We start from the raw sequence: 19138 nt of genomic DNA on the forward strand, positions 1-19138 counted from the left end.
GTGTACATTAATAAATTTGGACCAAATTCTCAATACAAGAATAGTTTACTTTATTCTTATTTCCGCCTCATCCAGTTAACTCCTAACTCCGATTTTGGGGCACTGAAGGAGTACTAGTAGTTACGTGAGTTAATGTTCTAAGAAAGCAGTTTTCCGGTTTGCGAGTAAATACCCCCATTTCAAGCTTCTTGGTTCTTGAAGGAATGGCTCTAAGATAGATTAAATACTTGAAGAGAAGTTTTGATGTCATATCCCCCGAAGTGCAGAAAATATCTGCATAAATGGAGTTTTAAGTGTTAAGACTTAGTACCTTTTGTGACTGGGGAGAGAGTGAGCCCTATTGTTTTTTTTCCCTTATACCTAGACATCATTCAATGGTATTTCCTCAGTAACAAAGGTGTGCTTAACTTCGGGATGTAAAAACACCCCTATGGATCTCTCAGAGTGCTGACAGAACACAAGAGAAAAAAATATGGAAGGAAGGATTACGGCCGAGAGAACGAGGAAGGAGTCTTCTTCAAAAATGCTAGTTTCACAAGAGACAGAGCAATAGTGTGCTGTCAATAGCCAGTACTGTGCCTTAGGTAGGGGGAGAGCAGAAGATGTAATGAGCATGTTTGAGTAGGGGAGGGTGGTGATGAACAGGAGAGAAGAGGCAGTAATAATCAGTGTGTGAGATGTGAGCAGTGACACTGAGAAAAAGCCTGGCATGATACGATGGAGGGTTAAAAACGATGGTGCTTTGTTTGAGGAATACTAGATCAGGCCAGTAAGTGCTCCTAGAAGTCAAATGACTGCCTTGCCCTCCTCTCCACAAGACAAGTAGCCATAACAATGCATTTCACAAACTTCCTAAAAGATGTGTACTGCTAGCGCGCCTGATCCTTAGTAAGTAAACTTACAAGGGGACGCGAATAGGCCGATGAACCTTTTGGATCGCATGGAGTATCCTAGCTATGTAGTAATCGATGAACATCAATAATCAATGCTCAAAACCTTAATTAATAAGCAACATTTTAGTTAGCAGATAATAACATCAATATTTCATCAATAACCACAACTCAATATATTTTTATATTTATTTATAATTATAATTATTTCCCTATTGTTACGATGTTAAGTCATCAGGTTGGAACAAACTTTATTCAGTCAGCTCAGAATTAGCTCATTAGTGACCACCAGTAACATAATCTAATCAAAACTTGAGAAAACATGTGTTCTAATGCTTCAGCAGAAGCCAACAAATATGAATATATCGACATTAATGATAGAGTTCAGCAACCAGTTCGCCAATCATTGTCACTGTCAGCGTCACCCAAAGGAACCTTACCTAACCCAGTTTAGAATTAAGCATGTGGGACTTCATGCGAAAAAAACTTAGAACATGAATTTGGAAAGCATCTAACTAGGAGAAAAAATATAAAACAGCGCAGTTGGTACCTAGAAAGAAATGGCACAAAAGTTTAATCTGTCACATTGTCATAGCTACCTATCCACAGAATGGATCAGACAGTCTTCGTCTTCAGGTTATCAATCAATCAGCAATGCATCAGGCTCTCAGAGCATGAGCCCAATGAGACAATCTCGAATCGCATCTTCTGACATCATCAATTCACCCCTCACATCTCGCACCTCACATCTGGAGTCTTAGCCCTCTGTCATGACTTTTTATTAAGGTTACCCAGTCCATCCCCCTAATTCCTAATTGGTCAATTAATCATCAGTTATTACCCTAACCAATAATGTTTATTTTACGAATCTATAAGTTCTAAGATTACGCCTCAGTTCCTTGATTGGTTTACTGTATGATGTCCTCATTATCCGGCTCATTAGGTATAGAAAATGTTGCATCTTCTTCTCCAGTCAGTGTCTCTATTGTTCGAGTCCTGGGAAAGTACATTGAGTCTGTCTTACACCAAAATTGGTACATGCCTAGTTCCATCATCTCCTGTCCGTCGGTACATTGCAGAAAACTCTAGCTAAGCAGACTTTATTAACATCCAGTGGTCAGGTTCAGTTCAACACATTTGCTTTTCTACAGGACGTGGTTATTTTGCTGCTGCACAAGGCATGGCAAAACTAGGCCACAACTTCGGCTAAGTTAGCTCTACAACATAATTCAAAACATACGTTATACATTTCAAAATGACATATTACTACATTATTATTACGTATTTTCAATATTTCACGCATTTTTAACCATTTTAGTATAATTCATGTGAGTTGGCAGCCACTCTTCGTGGGCACATTTTCAAACGTGCACATTAGGGGCCAGATGTAGGAAACTCCCAAATTGCGACTTGCAGTTTGCGAGTCCCTGTGACTCGCAAATTGCAAGTCGCAATTTGGGATGCAGAAAGGTGTCTCAGACACCTTCTGCGAGTCGCTATAGTTTCGCAAAGACCCACCTCATTAATATTAATGAGGTGGGTTGCAATTTGCGACCCCATAGCGACTCAGAGCACTCACGGGGATGGAGGCCTGCTGGGAACAGCAGACCTCCATGTCCGTGACTGCTTTTAAATAAAGCAGTTTTTTTTTTCAAAGTGTAGCCCGTTTTACTTAAAGGAAAACGAGCTGCACTTAGAAAAAAAAACGAAACCTTTTGTTTCTGATTTTTTCAGGGCAGGTAGTGGTCCCTTGGACCACTGCCTGCTCTGAAAAAATATTTTTGGGTCCAGTCACAAAGGGGAAGGGGTCCCATGGGGACCCCTTCCCGTTTGAGAGTGGGTTACCATCCACTTCAAGTGGATGGTAACTGCGAGTCCATTTGCGACCGCTTACGTGGTCGCAAATGGAATTGCATACCACTGTGACTCGCAAATAGGAAGGGAACACCCCTTCCTATTTGCGACTCGGAAATGCATTTTGCGAGTCGGTTCCGACTCGCAAAATGCATTTCTACATACCATAGATGCATTTGCGACTCGCAAATGGCGATTTTCGCCGTTTGCGAGTCGCAAATTCGTTGCTACATCTGGCCCCTAATTTCTCTACTTCAACGTTTTCTTTTGTTTTCTTGTTAATCAAAATGCATAAATATCCATCAATAATTTCTAATTAACATATCTGCTTCAACAGTACCAATAGTTGATAATGAGGATGGAGGGGCTCCTCATCAGGGGCATTGTTTTTATTAGTGCAGCAGGTGCAGTGGCACCGGAGCACAAGGGCCTGAGTTTCCCACTGAAGCGTGATTATTTTATAATTATGACAGGAGTCGGGGATCATTTCCTTCCTTGCATTAGGGCCCATAATACAGTGGCTACTCTACTGCTCCTCATTTATCTTGATGCTCGTGTTTCTTGAAGAAGCTAAGATTATACAACAACTCTGTTAATATCTTCACAAGACAGTTTTGCTTATTCGCCCCTTTATTCCTCATCCAAAACTTCAGTGTTTGTGTCTGTTCCAAGACTGAACAATGACTCCTTCAATTTCTGCGCCAATGTCTTACTATAATACATGGGGTTTTGTAAGCAGTGCTTAATTTCTGCTTGTTGTTGCTGTTGCTGAGCACCAGCACTTATTTTTGAGGGCCGGGGCTTATTTTTATGCTTCAAGCATCTGCTGCGAGCAAAAGACACATATAGGAAAGACGGATGAAGGGAAAAATGAAAAAGCATCACAAAGGGAGAAAGTAAAAAGCTGCAAGAGTGAGCTGAAGGGGCAGCGAGTGCCTTTATATGGATTGAAGAGGCCTGAGATGGCTTCAGGATTACGCCACCTCAGTATTCCATGTTCACACATTTAATTACAGCAGCTGCATGTTTAATAGGAGGGCTTTGGGCACTGGCACCTTCGTATTTACAAATTAAGCACTGCAGATAAGGATAAGTTTATATTTGCACTCCTTAACCCCTTCGCTGCCAGGCCTTTTCCCCTCCTGTGCCTAGCCTTTTTTTGGCTATTTGGGGCAGTTCGCGCTTAGGCCCTCATAAAGTTTTGTCCACATAAGCTATCCACGCCAAATTTGTGTCCTTTTTTTCCAACATCCTAGGGATTCTAGAGGTACCCAGAGTTTGTGGTTTCCCCTGGAGGATACCAAGAAATTAGCCAAAATACAGCAAAAAAAATTTGTTTTCAAAAAAATGGGAAAAAGGGCTGAAAATGGCATAAACAAAGGGTTTGCGGGCTAAAATCACCATCTTTCCAGCTTTCAGGAATAGGCAGACTTGAATCAGAAAACCCAATTTTTCTACTCAATTTTTGCATTTTACTGGGACATACCCCGTTTTTTTCTTTTTTTTGTGCTTTCAGCCTACTTCCAGTTAGTGACAGAAATGGGTGTGAAACCAATGCTGGATTCCAGAAAGCTAAACATTTCTGAAAAGTAGACAAAATTTAGAATTCAGCAACGGGTAATTTGTGTAGATCCTACAAGGTTTTCCTGCAGAAAGTAACAGCTGAAATAAAAAAATATTGAAATTGAGGTAAAAAAACAGCCATTTTTCTCTGCGTTTTACTCTGTAACTTTTTCCTGCAATGTCAGATTTTTTAAAGCAATATACCATTAAGTCTGCTGGACTCTTCTGGTTGTGGGGATATATAGGGCTTGTAGGTTCATCAAGAACCCTAGATACCAAGAGCCAATAAATGAGCTTCACCTTGCAATGGCTTTTCATTCTATAACGGGTATACAGCAATTCATTTGCTGAAATATAAAGAGTGAAAAATAGGTATCAAGAAAACCTTTCTATTTCCAAAATGGACACAAGATAAGGTGTTGGGAGGCTGTGGTTATTTGCACATCTCTGAATTCCAGGGTGCCCATAAGAGCATGTGAATTACAGAGCATTTCTCAAATAGACATCTTTTTTACACACTGTCTTACATTTGGAAGGAAAAAATGTAGAGAAAGACAAGGGGCAATAACACTTGTTTTGCTATTCTCTGTCCCCCACAAGTCTCCCGATACAAATGGTACCTCACTTGCGTGGGTAGGCCTAATACTTGCGACAGGAAACGCAACATAGACACATCACATTTTTACATTGAAATCTGAAGTGTTTTTTGCAAAGTGCCTAGCTGTAGATTGTGGCCTCTAGCTCAGCCGGCTCCTAGGGAAACCTACCAAACCTGTGCATTTTTAAAAACTAGATACCTAGGGGAATCCAGGATGAGGGTGGCTTGTGGGGCTCTCACCAGGTTCTGTTACCCAGAATCCATTGCAAACCTCAAACTTTGGCCAAAAAAACTTTGACCTTTTCCTCACATTTTGGTTACAGAAAGTTCTGGAATCTTAGAGGAGCCACAAATTTCCTTCAATCCAGCGTTCCCCTAAGTGTTAGGATACAAATGGTACCTCACTTGTGTGGGTAGGCCTAGTGCCCGCGAAAGGAAATGGCCCAAAACACAATCTGGACATATCAAAATGATCAAATACAAAACTACCGTATTTTCCGCACCATTAGGCACACCGGATTATAAGGCGCAGTCTCAATTAAGGGATCTATTTCTGTACTTAACCCATACATAAGGCGCACCGTATTATAAGGCGCATGCTAAAACATATGGTCTACAAAAAAAGGTGTTCATAGTGTTGTAAAAAGGTAACGGAAGCAAAACAGTTAGTTTAGTTGATCTTTATTCTACTATTTAACAATACACTCATATTATTTTTTAATCAATCTTCTCCCACAAATCCATCAAAGTCCTCATCTTCTGTGTCTGAATTGAACAGCTGGGCAATTTCACCATCAAACATGCCGGGTTCTCTCTCATCATTGTCGGAGTCAGTCTCGTTGCCAGGTGGCTGTTCAGCAATGATGCCGGCTTTCGCGAAAGCTCGGACAACAGTTAAAGCAGATACCTTAGCCCAGGTATCCACAATCCATTCACATATGGTGGCGTAACTCGCCCGGCGCTGCCTCCCAGTCTTAGTAAAGGTGTGTTCGCCATCTGTCATCCATTGCTCCCACGCTGTTCGCAACTTCACTTTGAACACCCTGTTTACACCAACGTCCAGCGGTTGGAGTTCTTTTGTTAATCCTCCAGGAATTATGGCAAGGTCCGAATTAATTTGCTTCACTTGGTTTTTCACAGTAGTGGTAAGATGGGAACGCATGGAGTCGCAGATCAACAGGGACGGAGATGCGTGGAAAAAACCATCCGGTCTCTTTACATACACCTCTCTCAGCCACTCTCTCATTTTCTCCTCGTCCATCCAGCCCTTTTGATTGGCCATAACGATGATTCCAGCTGGAAACTCTTCTTTTGGCAGCGTCTTCCTCTTAAAAAGGACCATAGGTGGTAGTTTCTGTCCATTACTGTGGCAACCAAGAACAACAGTGAACGCCGACTTCTCATGCCCCGTGGTGCATATCGATACCGTGCTGGTCCCCTTTTTCTCCACAGTATGGTTCACGGGGATGTCAAAAGTGAGGGGGACCTCGTCCACGTTGGTGATGTGGTTGGACTGGATCTTTTTGTCGGTAATCTTGTTACTGCAGTAGGTGCGGAAGATGGCCAGCTTTTCTTTGTAATCCGCCGGCAGTTGCTGCGCCATGGTAGTTCTTGCACGGATGGAGAGATGACGCCTTTTCATAAAACGAAAGCACCAAGATGGACCTCCTTGAAAGTGTTCGATCTTCATGTCTTGTGCTATCGTTGTTGCCTTCAGTTGAATGGTGACTGTAGAGACGCTTCTCCCGGCTGTTCTTTGTTCAATAATCCATTGTTCAAGTTGGTCTTCTAACTGTGGCCACCTCGATTTGTTCCCGCGGAAACTCTGTTTCGTCTTCTTAACTTGGCGCAGTTCATTTTCTTGCTTCCTCCACTTCCGAACCATAGATTCCTTGATGTTAAATTTTTTCGCAGCTGCTCTATTCCCATTTACAACCGCATAACTGATAGCCTGTAGTTTGAATTGTGCCTTCGAAGCATGTCTCTTCACTGGTGCCATTTTGGGGGGTCCTTAGACAAACAAATGTTGTTTTGCAACATACCGGTAGTCAACCTACCGGAGGAGTGGAGAAGGTAAACGTACGTACTGTACGTATTACATAATGTTCTCTGATTGGTTTATCGCTGCCAGCTTACGTATTACGTCCCTGTGTCTGCGAAAAATGGTCCGACAGTCAATTAAGCAAAGCGCTTACCAAAGTCGCACAACAACATTTTTACAGATTTTGGAACTCAGTGCACACATAAGGCGCACCGTATTATAAGACGCACGGCCAATTTTTGAGAAAATTTAAGGCTCTTAGGTGTGCCTTATAGTGCGGAAAATACGGTACCTATTATTGCAGGGGGCACCTGCGTTTTTAGTCCTGGGCTCAGCAGCCATACAGGGAAACCTACCAATCCTAGACATTTCTGATAACTAGACACCAGAGGGAATCCAGGGAGGTGTGACTTGCGTGGATCCCCCAGTGTTTTCTTACCCAGAATCCTCAGCAAATCTCAAATTTAGCTAAAAAAATCAAATTTGTCCCACATTTCTGTGTGGGATCACCACACCGGGATAAATTTCCTACCAACCAACGTTCCCCTCATTCTCCCGGTAAAAATGATACCTTCCTTGTGTGGGTGGGCGAAGTGCCTGTGACAGGGGTGAGCCAAAAACATGTCGAAATTGAGGGGGAACCAAAGCGGGTCCAAAAGGGCAGTTTGAAAAAAACATTTTTAGGCTGACAAGTGGGGCAGAATTTTTATCGGTATAGATGAGACAATGCTGGGTGGTAGAAATTTTGTGGATTCCTGCAGATTCCAGAAGGTTCCATCACAAAAATGTGGAAAAAATGTGTGATTTCCAGCAAAGTTGGAGATTTGCAGGGAATTGTGGGTAAGAAAATGGTGCATGTGAAGCACACCACCCTGGACTCAACCAGATGTTTAGTTTTCAGATGTTTCTAGGTCCTGTGGATTTTTCTACATGGCAGCGTCCCAAAGTCCAAAAAGTGCAGCCCTCACCATTCCAAGTGGGACGATTTTGAGAGTTATCCAAGCTCTCCTGGCCCAAATATAAAACCAAAACCCAAAATAATCAAATGTCCTCTTGCTTGCTGTGGGATAAGATGTTTTAGTGTGCGGGGGGAAGGGGTGAAAGACTTTCACCCCCTTCAATTGGGGTGGGGGCATAACCATGCCCATACTGGTTGGGAGCCACCACCACATTTTTTTATTTTTTATTCCCTGGCATCTAGTAGATTTTCTGCCCCTCGGGTGTGGATCGGGAGAAATTGCCCCATCTACCCACTGGTGGGCAGAACAACTTTGACCCCATTTATTTGGTGTGGGGGTATGGCCATACCCACACCCTCTTATTTTGAAAAATAAATCTTCCCTGGTTTCTGGTGGGCTTTCTGCCCCCCTTGGGGGCAGATGGGCCTTCTAAAAATAGGCCAATCTACCCCCAAAGGGGGGCAGATATTGCCAACAGTAATGTGCCCCCATGGGGAGCGACCCTTGCCCAAGGGGCTGCCCCCAAACAAAACACATGCATACCAATCTCTCGTCCCTAAGTGGTTTCTGCCACCCCTGCCCCCCGGAGGCAGATCAGCCTAATAGAAATAGGCTGATCTGCCCCCAAGGGGGGGCAGAAATGGCCTAAAAACAACCCCTCACACCCCCGGGAGCGACCCTTGCCTAAGGGGTCACTCCCCTTATCAATATAAATAAAAATAAAAAATACCTGGTGTCTAGTGGCAGATCGGTCCAATTAATATAGGCCAATCTGCCACCAGAGGAGGAAGAAAAGGCCTAATAAAAAAAATTGCCCCCGGAGAGCGACCCTTGCTAAGGGGTCGCCCCCCTTATCAATATAAATAACATTAAAAAAAATACCTGGTGTCTAGTGGCTTAGTTAATATAGGGGGAGGCAGAAACGGCCTAATAAAAAATACTGCAGCCCAGAGAGAGACACTTGCCTAAGGGGTCGCCCCCCCTTATCAATATAAATACAATTAAAAAAAATCCCTGGTGTCTAGTGGCCTAATTATTATAGGCCAAAATGGTCTTATAATAAATTGCTCCTCTTAGGGTGCGACCCTTGCCCAAGGGGCTGCTTCCCTTCTTTGTTTACCTAATGTAAACAAAGTCCCTGGTGTCTAGTGGGCATTCCTGCAGCACGATCACTATGCAATAGTGCTGCAGGAATGCTTAGAGAAACATGAAAAGGAAAAGCCTTTCCTTCCCTTTTCATGCGTCTCTGCCTCTCCTGCCCCCGTACCAAGGAGAAACAAATCTGTTTCTCCTTGGTCGTGCTGGAAGCATGCCTTTCAGCGTGACGGGAGTTGACCTCTGATGAGGTCAGCGGGCAATTGGGCGCTGACGTCATCAGACGTCACGGGGGGAGGGTCAGGTGGAAGGGGAAGCGATTCCCCTTCCAGCCCTGCCATGGAGGGTTGGGGGCGAACCCCATGGAGGGAAAGCTAGTGCTCCCTCCGAGCTCTGGTGCTGGGACATAATGGTTACGTCCTCGGCACAGGAGCACTGTGCCGCCGGACGTAACCATTACTTCGGAGGCACAGAACCAGTTAAATAGAGAAAAGCTATAATCTTTCTGCATGACTCTACAAATTTCAAGCTACTACAGCTTTTTTGTAACTAGTATTGATCAGTTTCTAATACCGAGTTATAAATAGCTAAGAGGTCTTAGATGTGTTTAATTTTGCAATAGAGGTTCTGTTTTTATTGTTCATGTTAACAAACATGCTCACTCTTTCATATGAAAGAGCTATACGCCAAGTTTGTAAGTGGTTTGTGCGAAAGGTGATGATGTGACCATGTATTATATGGGATAAAGTACCCCCCTAGCGTTCAAGATCCTATTATTGTCTTATCTGTGACAAGATTATACAGTTAAGTCCCTTAGCATCGGCGCTACAGCTGCATAGTGTGCCCCCTTAATTGCCCTGGCCAGTTATTACATTGCCTCCATTGTATCTATGTCAGCATCATATTTAGACCGTTTGATATTAGTGAAAGAGAACACAGTGCTCCTTTTTATCTATTCCAATATCACACATTGCTCCTTTGTATGTAGTTTGGATGCCACAATCGTTAAATTATCACCTCAGTATGTCCACCCAGATTGTGTAGTAGCCCAGTTAGTGTCTGTGGTGAGTTTGAACTGTAAACCTCTTGTATTGGTGTAAGTATTGCTATTTGGCATCCTTAATATTTGTGCCACAATCACACAGTGCTCCTTTTTGGTATGTGTAACAAGCCACAAGTGCACTGTGACCCTCTTTGTTTCTGTCAGTCATACAGTTGCTTATGTATTATCTGTGTCAAGATCATCAACGGACCACTTAATATTAGTGAAAAAGAGTATATTTCTCTTGTATAACCTACTCCTAGATCATACATTGCACCCTTAGCCTACAGCAGTGGTTCCCAACCTGTGGTCGGGGGACACCTGGGGGTCCGCGAAGCCTTCTCAGGGGGTCCGCGACTGCTTAGAAAATGAAATAATATTACCAGATTAGGTCCCTATCTTTCAGTAATGACTCAGTGGGGGGTCCCCAGATTCCCAAAAAGATACAGTGTGGGTCCCCGGGCTCCAGTAATCATAACGTGGGGTTCCACAGAAGTTAAAAGGTTGGAAACCACTGGCCTATAGTATGTTTCTTAAGATTATCAAGTGACTGCCTTTGTAGCTGTGCTCAAATCATACAGCATCCCTCTTGATATCTGATCTGAGGTTAAGTGTAAATCTGTAGCACATGGCCTTTTAGGTCATAATTGGGAGCACACAGGTATTTACAATAATTGGGCAAATACCTTCTTATACTTCGTTCTACCACGGTATTGAGTTTTAAATATCAGCCTTGACTATCATAATATTGTGATAGTGAGTGCAGGAAATCTGCCTTTTCTACATGGTCACAACAGATGTTTCACATTTTGCTGGATCCTATTTTTTCTGGCTTTAGAACTCTGTGAAGTTGACCCCTGCTAAGCAGTAGTAAAGTGCCTGTGTCCCATCCTTTAAACATGGTAGAATTGGCGTATTCCTAATTGGTATATTTAACTTGCCTGTCAGCTTCTAGTATATGATGCAAAGTGTACCTGGGGCCCTTAAGTTAAATGCCTATAGTGGACTGCAGCACTTACTGTGTCATCCACTACAGTGGTAGTGCGGGCTTGGCTTCAGGCCTATGCTATGTAGCTTCAAGATATCTTTGCTGTAATCTAACAACACACTCCCTGCATCTGCAAAGTGACCCCATCAAAGAGACAATTAACATTTGTACTGCGAACCTCCCACCCCATTATCTGTTGGAAGATTATAGACACCTCCCTCAGTACTGATGCCCAAACCATAAAGTACCACATTAGTATATTGCTGGGACTGACCTGTGACTTGCTTTGTAGTGGAGCTGACGTTGTCCTGGGAACCTCTTGTATGTACAATATTGCAGATCAACCTTCGAAGCATCTGTGCTAAGATCAGACAGTTGGCTCCTCCATAACCATGCTAAAATCTACAGGGCCCTCTATACTGTACAGTGACCTTATGTACCCTCCGCTTCAACTTTGAGCTAAGATAATACTGAGTAATCTTATGATGGTTGCTTGAACAATAGTAACCTCCTCGGTATCTGTACTAAGATCATTCCCTTTCTATCTGTATCATTGCAATACAGCGACCTCCTTTTATATCTTTGCTAAGATGAAGCAGTGCTCACCCTATATGTGCCAAACCCATATAACTACCATAGTATCGGTGCCAAGATTGTACAGTTGATCTTCCTAATAATGGCGCCACATTCATATAGAGACAACATTAATATCTGTGTAAAGTGCCCAGCAGCATATTAAAGAAAATTATATGGTGAACTCAGGAAGGTCCATGTTGAGATTAAATGATAGCCCCTAATATCTGGACCAGAATTCTAAATTGAACACTTTTTTGTGTAAAAATGTGGTAATATCATCCAAGGATCCTACAAGGTGTACTGACACATAGTATCAGAGTTGCAATCGCACAATATTGTTCTCCACTGTGTGATTCAAAATTCCACAGTGACTTGTCACGGGCAAGTAGATGAACTTTTGCCCCGCCTCAGCAGCTCTTCCTTTGTCACGAATTGGCTTGTGATTTTCATACTGAGAAACTCAGAAGCTGGAGCAGAAAGACACTGTTAAGGGACAAGAATTTAGATTGAAGGTAACGTGGGAGATAACATGCAACACGTACATTAATATGTATCTGTAGGATCTGTTCCCTGCAACTTATCTAGCAGGGTTCCATTAGCTGCTCCTTTCTATACCCATCCCAATTCCGTCTCTTTCCCTGCGCCCTCTCATTGCTAGTGTGGAAGGGACGGAAACAGGAAAAAGAGTGGTATGCTGAGTACTACACCAATAGGCATTAAAATGAGAAAGACAGTGCCAAAATGTTATGTTGAATGGGAGAGGGCTTTGCATAATCTTGAAAATGCAGATGCAGAATGTAAACATGAGCTGTACCCTCATCCAAAGGAAGGGCAACAAAAACACTAGTCTGCGTCACTCCTTTTTTAGCTCTGCACAACGGCCCTGTATTGAGCTTGTAGCCTGTGATCTGCTTAGCTGCAGCACCAGGTGTATAAGCCATATGTCCATGTCCTCTACGTAGCCCTATTCAGTAGGAAAGTGCCACATATTTGTTACCTGCTTCTTCACATTGGTTGTCCACGTCTTAGAATATGGTTTTGTTAACCTCCGTAACCCCACTAACCAGCTGACCCTCTTACTGATGAGTGTGCTGATGAACGTGTGCTCTTGCTATGCAGTGCTGTAAATATTTGTACTGAATTAGCAAAGCTTTCGATTATCTTGCTAAACATAGTTGTGTACAGTCCACACCATATCATAGCTTATGTTGAAAGTATCCGGAGGCACAATCATCTGGAACTGTAGCACTTCCATTCCATGTAACAAACTTGCAGGATTCTTTTCACCAAAAATTACTGTTATTTATATTGCTTTCCCTGTAGAGGCTCAGAACGCCTAAGTTGTTGTGACCTTCGAGCCTCGCAATGCCTCTGGACCTTGCCTGTCTACTCCTAGTCTCATTTGGATGGAGGACTTTTATGTCCTTATCAACTCTACGAAATCGAGTTATTCTCTTGACCGTGCACCACCTCATGTCATTGATGAGGGCTCACCTATTAGCCATCCTTTTCTTGTGAAGCGTCTTAATTCCCTCAAGTCTTCAGCAAAAACCCCTCAACCATGGAAACACACAGTGGTTACTCCCACTCCTAATAAACCTTCCTTGGATACATCCAAACCTAAAAATCATCACGCTGTCTGCTTCCTCTTCCGGCTACAGCTTTGGAAAAACATATGACTTGTCAACTCTCCACCTATCTTGAAACCCATAACTTACTCCATTCCTCGCTGTTAGGATATCATCACAATATGGACTCCGCCCTTTTAGCTGCTACTGGAGATGAATACTTGACCAAGATGGCTCCACGGCATCCTGCTCAATTTGAGCTCCTGCTTTGACATGGTGTTGCATACCTCACTTTTGCAGGGATCTGAGGACCTTAGAGTGGTGTGCCTCTTTTTTAGAGTGCTACTCTTTTCAAGTCTCTGCTAATCCTTTATCATCACCACTTTATCAATGTCTTTTGGTGCTCCGCAGGGATCTTCCATAAGGCGCACCCTTTTTAATTTTTTTGCCTGAACTCTGCCTGTTATTGTCAAACCGCTTGGCTTTATTCTGGTTATCTACGCTGACTATACTCAGCTTGTGATCTCACTAACTCACAACTCAGCAAATAACCTCTCACATTTGAGAAATGTGCCGTGGCAAGAAGTGATGGTGGTTGGTAACCAGCCTAACCTTTGGTCTGCTTCTGGAGGTCTGAAAGCATGGGCACTTTCCCAGCCTCTAAAACTGCAGTGGGTGTCTGGCTTGATCATAATTTAGCATTTGACCATGAAATAATGAAATGGACTGCATGCTGTTTCGGTCTTTTGAGGTGCCTCTAGTGATTGCTACGAGTCCTACCTCCTCCACCCAAAAAAAGTCATCAATGCCATCCTCATGTCACGTCTAGACTATGGGAACATCCTAAGGACGTTATCAAAGCGGCTTCATTTAATACAAAATGTGGTGGCCTATCTGCTTTTGCATGTTCCCAAACATCATTCCATCTTGTCTCTTTTTACTGATTTACACTGGTTACCACTTGAAAGTTGAGATATATTCATGATCATTTAACTTGCATTTTGTGCTTTTGCTAACACAAGCCTTAATTATCTTTAATATCTGATTCAGCCCTATACTCATTCTAGGGCTCTTGGGTCATCTAATTCAAGGCTATCTCTCTTTCCTAGAAACAGACGTGACAAACTGGGAGGTCAGTCCTTCAGGTATTTGATACCTAAACTCTGGAACACCTTACAGCGTCATTTACACTACAGCGCCTACAAAGCAATCTTTAGGAAGCACCTGTAGATTTGGATGTTTTAACTCAGTACGACCTTTTGCTCCAAGGGTTTCTGTTGTTGTCAGCTGTTTAGCACTGAGATGCCCTGTTTAGAGCAGCCCTGCGCTTTTCACATCCTAAACATTAACTTACACCTAAACACTGATATCACTGCTAGTTTCTTGGTGTACGCAAGGCATCCCACAATGCTCGTGGCTTTCACGTCCAGTTCTCACAGCAGTAGATTCTAGGAGCTTTCTGGTCTGCTCTTTAAAGTGCAGTTTGAAAGGGATATGTGGCTCTCTCTTTTGACCTCTATCCGGGAACAAAAGGGACGTCTCAAATACCGCTAATTCATAACTAAGGTTGGTAGACAGTGAGCCCAGTTGTTAAATGTCTGCTCTCTTTGTACGCCATCATTTGCATTATGACCCAAAGCGAAGCATCGTATGTTTTTAATATTATACTGAAAGAGCTAGCTAAAGTAAATACATCACGTTTGTTTTTTAGAGCAGACTAAATTCCACAGCTGTTGATGTTGATAATGGCAATGAACAAATGCTGTAAAAATTAAAAATACATGGGAGTCACTCTCCACCAGACCCCTCCTAAGTTGACCAGATTTCTACTGCTGTCGTAAACTGATTTTTTGTCTTTGTCTTTTTAGTTAACAGATAACCAAACCGGATCAACCATGTACTCTGAATCGGTTATTTCATCCGTAAAAGGTGGTGAAGGCAGAAGAAACCATGTAAGTTAAATAAAGCGATCGATCTGTTGAATTCTTGTTGACATAGAAACATAGCCAGCATGTGGCCATCAGCCACACAACAACCTTCTCAGTTCCCAGATTTCTGTAACCAGCCCTCTTCTCCAATGAATGCGAAACCCACATTAAATGGTGTTCGGGAGAAGTTGGCACAGGGACAGAGCAGCTCTCTGCCTTCTGTGGGAAGCATTTTGGCTGCAATCAGATATTACCCTTCTGTGCTCTACATCAATACGTCTTTCTCATGCTCATGGTATACTGCTGGTTGCCTGGAAACCACGCATAACTCAATTTTTGTCAAATGTTTTGACATTTTTTTTTGTTAACCAACAACATTTAGTTGATTATGCTATTTGGGCCTTCAATATACCGGAATAGAATGTTGCTCAGAAGGGCCAGGAAGGAGAATTATGTATTTGACACCACAATATGCATGGTGCCGTGTTGGATTTGCATTAATTATAAATTGTATTAGCACCTTACGCTAGCGTTACCAAGCTTTAAGGTATTCTTTCCTGACCAGGGCTTCCTGCCCAGAGTATGCCACTAGTTTGCAACCCAGAAGAATTTGCATCTGTTTTCATCACTCATGGGGTGCTTTGTAACTACGGACATTTGTGATAATCATGCACCTGCAAAGTTTAGGCCCACACAATGTAAGGTGATTGTGTTCTCATTTACATAGGGGCGTGATCTCAAGCAAAATAGGGAACAACTGTGCATTTGACACATTGCAGAGACCAGCGGTCGAAGTGCATTAAAAAAGTATGGGAACTCTGATGCTGCATGCAATGGGGACGGGGTCAATGAGTGTGGGGGCGTGGTTAAAGGTGTGGCTAAAAAACAAAATGTTCTCCTTCAGGTAGGTACATATATAATAACTTATGGACTAAATGGAAAAAAGTTAAGTTAATCAGTGGTAAGTGCACTATTGTGTATCATGAAACCTCTATTTGTTTATGCACTGTGAGGTCTGTGTTTAACCAGAAAGCCACCAAATGAAATCTTGGCTGGTGCAATGGAGAATTGTGGCTTGTGTGTTGCTAGTGCTACGAGGGCCCAGCCTGTGATAGGAAGCACTGAGAAAATGTAAGCCATTATGTTAAACTTGCATCACAAGCAGTATAAGACAGACTGCTACCAAATGTGCAAAAAGGTTTCCGATAAAACAAGGCTTCCAAAATATAGGTATAAGTAATACGCACACTGTAGGTGATGATTTATTTTTATTTAACTGCCCTGAAAAGCACACACTGCACAGCTCAGTGGGTAACTCCCTTGCACTACCAGTCGAACAGAATAAATCTTTGTCATTGCTAGCGCGCCTGGTCCTTAGTAAGTAAACCTACAAGGGGACGCTTATAGGCCGATGAATCTTTTGGATCGCATGGAGTATCCTAGCCATGTAGTGACCAGTGTTTTTGATATGCACTATAACCAATCAATAACCACTAAGAGAATCAATAAACCTTAGACAATTATGTCAACATTTCATGAATGACCACAATCCAATATATGTTTAACAATTTTATTTCCCTGTTAGTTACAATTCTAATGCATCGGTTAATTCAAACTTTATTTAATCAGCTCAGAATTAGTTTATTAGGGACCACTAATAACATAATCTAATCAGAACTTGAGAAAACATATGCTGTAAGGCTTCAGCATAAGCTAACAAGGATGAATATATTGACATTAATAGTAAAGTTCAGCAATCAGTTTGTCAATCATTTGTCACTGTCAACGTCACCCAAAGGATCCTTACCTAACCCAGATTAGCATTTAGCTTGTGGGACTTCATTGCGAAAACAATTTAAAAACGTGAATTTGGAAAACATCTAGCTAGAGGAAAAACTATAAAAACAGCGCAGATGGTACCTAGAAAGAAAGGCACACAAGTTAATCAGTCACATTGTCATAGCTACCTATCCACGGAATGGATCGGCAACAAAGTCAGTCTTCGTCTTCAGGTCATCAATCGATCAGCAATGCATCAGGCTCTCAGCGCATGAGCCCAATGACAGAATCTCGGATCACGTCTCCTTACGTCATCAATTCTCCCCTCACATCTGCATCTCACATCTCTCGCATCTCATCTGAAGTTTTAGCCCCTTGTCATGACTTTTTATTAGAGTTTTCCAGTCCATCCCCCTAATTCCTAATTGGTCAATTAATCCCCAGTTATGACTCTATCCAGTAATATTATTTTTGCAAATCTATGAATTCTAATATTTTGCCATTCTCATTTCATTGATTGGTTCACTGTACGATGTCCTCATCATCTGGCTCATCAGGTATCAAAAATGTTGCATCTTCTTCTCCAGTCAGTGTCTCTATTGTTCGAGTCCTGGGAAAGTACTTTGAGTCTGCCTTACACCAAATTTAGTTACATTTTCAGTTCCATCATCTCCTGTTCGTCGGTACATTGCAGAAAACTCTAGCAAAGCAGATTTTATCAAGTGGTCAAGGTTAGTTTAACACGTTTGCTTTTCTCCAGCATGCTCTAATAATTCAGCTTCTGCATGAGGCCTGGCAACTAGGCCACAACTTCAGCTAAGTTAACTCTACAATATAATGCAAAACATAGGTTATACATTAATATGAGATATTACATTATTATTACATATTTTCATTATTCCACGCATTTTTTATCATTTTAGTACAAGTTCGTATAACTGACTGCCACTCTCCGTGGGCACATTTTTAAACGTGCACGTTCATTTTTGTACAATTCATTTTTCTATAAACTTTTTGGTATTCAAAACACATAAACATTCATTAATAATTTCTAATTAACATATCTGCTTCAACATCATCACAAAGCTTCATGTGATTCGATCAATTAAACCAGTACCTGCTCCCAAGCCACCTTTACATTTCTTTTGGCGAGGAGGCACTCTGACAAGAAGGCCTGTTTATTGTTAAGCTGCCTGCCCCTCCCTCGGCCTCAGAGCACAGGAGACTCCCTGAATGAAACTTAAGCTGAAGCATTTGCACGATCGGAGTTTACTGTCCCGGGATGGTTGTCTTTTAATAAGTAAGGGAACTGGTTTTCATATATTAAAAAAAGTAGGGGCACTTGGTGCCCCTCCAATCCTGCCCACTTTGACCACTGCACTTCGAATTACATCTCAGGGACTCTGAAAAAATAGGTATAGTAACAAGCTGAACCATCCTCTGTAAGGGAGTCCCTGGCCTCTCCAGATTAAGGCTGTGTGGCCCTGTAGAAACACTGACAACGAAGCAGCAATCACACTGTTGTACAGCCTTGGATACCTAGCACCCTAGGCCCCGAGGAGCCCCCTGAAGGTCACCACGAGTGTCATGGGTTTTGTGGCTGCATCAATAATTGTTGGATCCTTTGGGGCTCCTCTCATGGTTAAGGAAATGATCTGCACAAAACAAAGTGGAAGATAAACTAATGCTCTGCGTTTCTGTGCTCTGCGTTATATAGCACACATTGCTTTCAAACAGCAGTGTTGTTTTTTTTTTGTTTTTTTTTGTTAAGCGAGTGCACACCTTTGGTCAGCAAACTCAGTGAGGGTGTTCACCGGTGCAAAGTGAGACCTTGTTCCGACTACTCGCTAACCCTCAGATATCAATGCTTTCAATCCTCTGAAAAAAAGTCTTCATGGGGAAACTGTTGGGAAGTTTAAGGTTCCCCAGGCATTTCCTGGAAGTTTTAGTGGTTGAGTATGCATTTAGGGGCACATTTACAATTTGGAAACATGACACCAGACCCGTGTCTCTAATTAACAAAAAAACACAACATTGCCTGAAAAACCACTGAGCTGCATATAGTGCAGTGAAATAACAGTGCAGTGGATCACCTTCTGCCCTTCCCCTCACCATCTGGCCTGAAGACTTCAACGACTACAACAGAGTATCAAAATGATGAACAATTTGCAATATGTTAGGCCAACCAATGTCATAGAAACCCACGGTACAATTTATACAAATTAAACCAACCTTCCAATTGCACAAATAAAAAATG

At 42.4% G+C, this 19138-nt stretch overlaps 1 protein-coding gene across 2 annotated transcripts in view; it reads left to right on the forward strand.

Annotated features, from left to right (window-relative positions):
- DKK3 (dickkopf WNT signaling pathway inhibitor 3) overlaps window positions 1-19138 on the forward strand; it is a 269373-nt gene that overhangs the window by 29378 nt on the left and 220857 nt on the right. For both annotated transcript variants that reach the window (XM_069223597.1, XM_069223598.1), the window contains exon 4: window positions 15043-15126. In XM_069223597.1, coding sequence (XP_069079698.1) covers window positions 15043-15126 — 84 coding nt within the window. The remainder of the gene's footprint in view (window positions 1-15042; window positions 15127-19138) is intronic.

The sequence above is a fragment of the Pleurodeles waltl genome, chromosome 3_1 (genome assembly GCF_031143425.1).
Source record: "Pleurodeles waltl isolate 20211129_DDA chromosome 3_1, aPleWal1.hap1.20221129, whole genome shotgun sequence".
NCBI lineage: Eukaryota > Metazoa > Chordata > Amphibia > Caudata > Salamandridae > Pleurodeles > Pleurodeles waltl.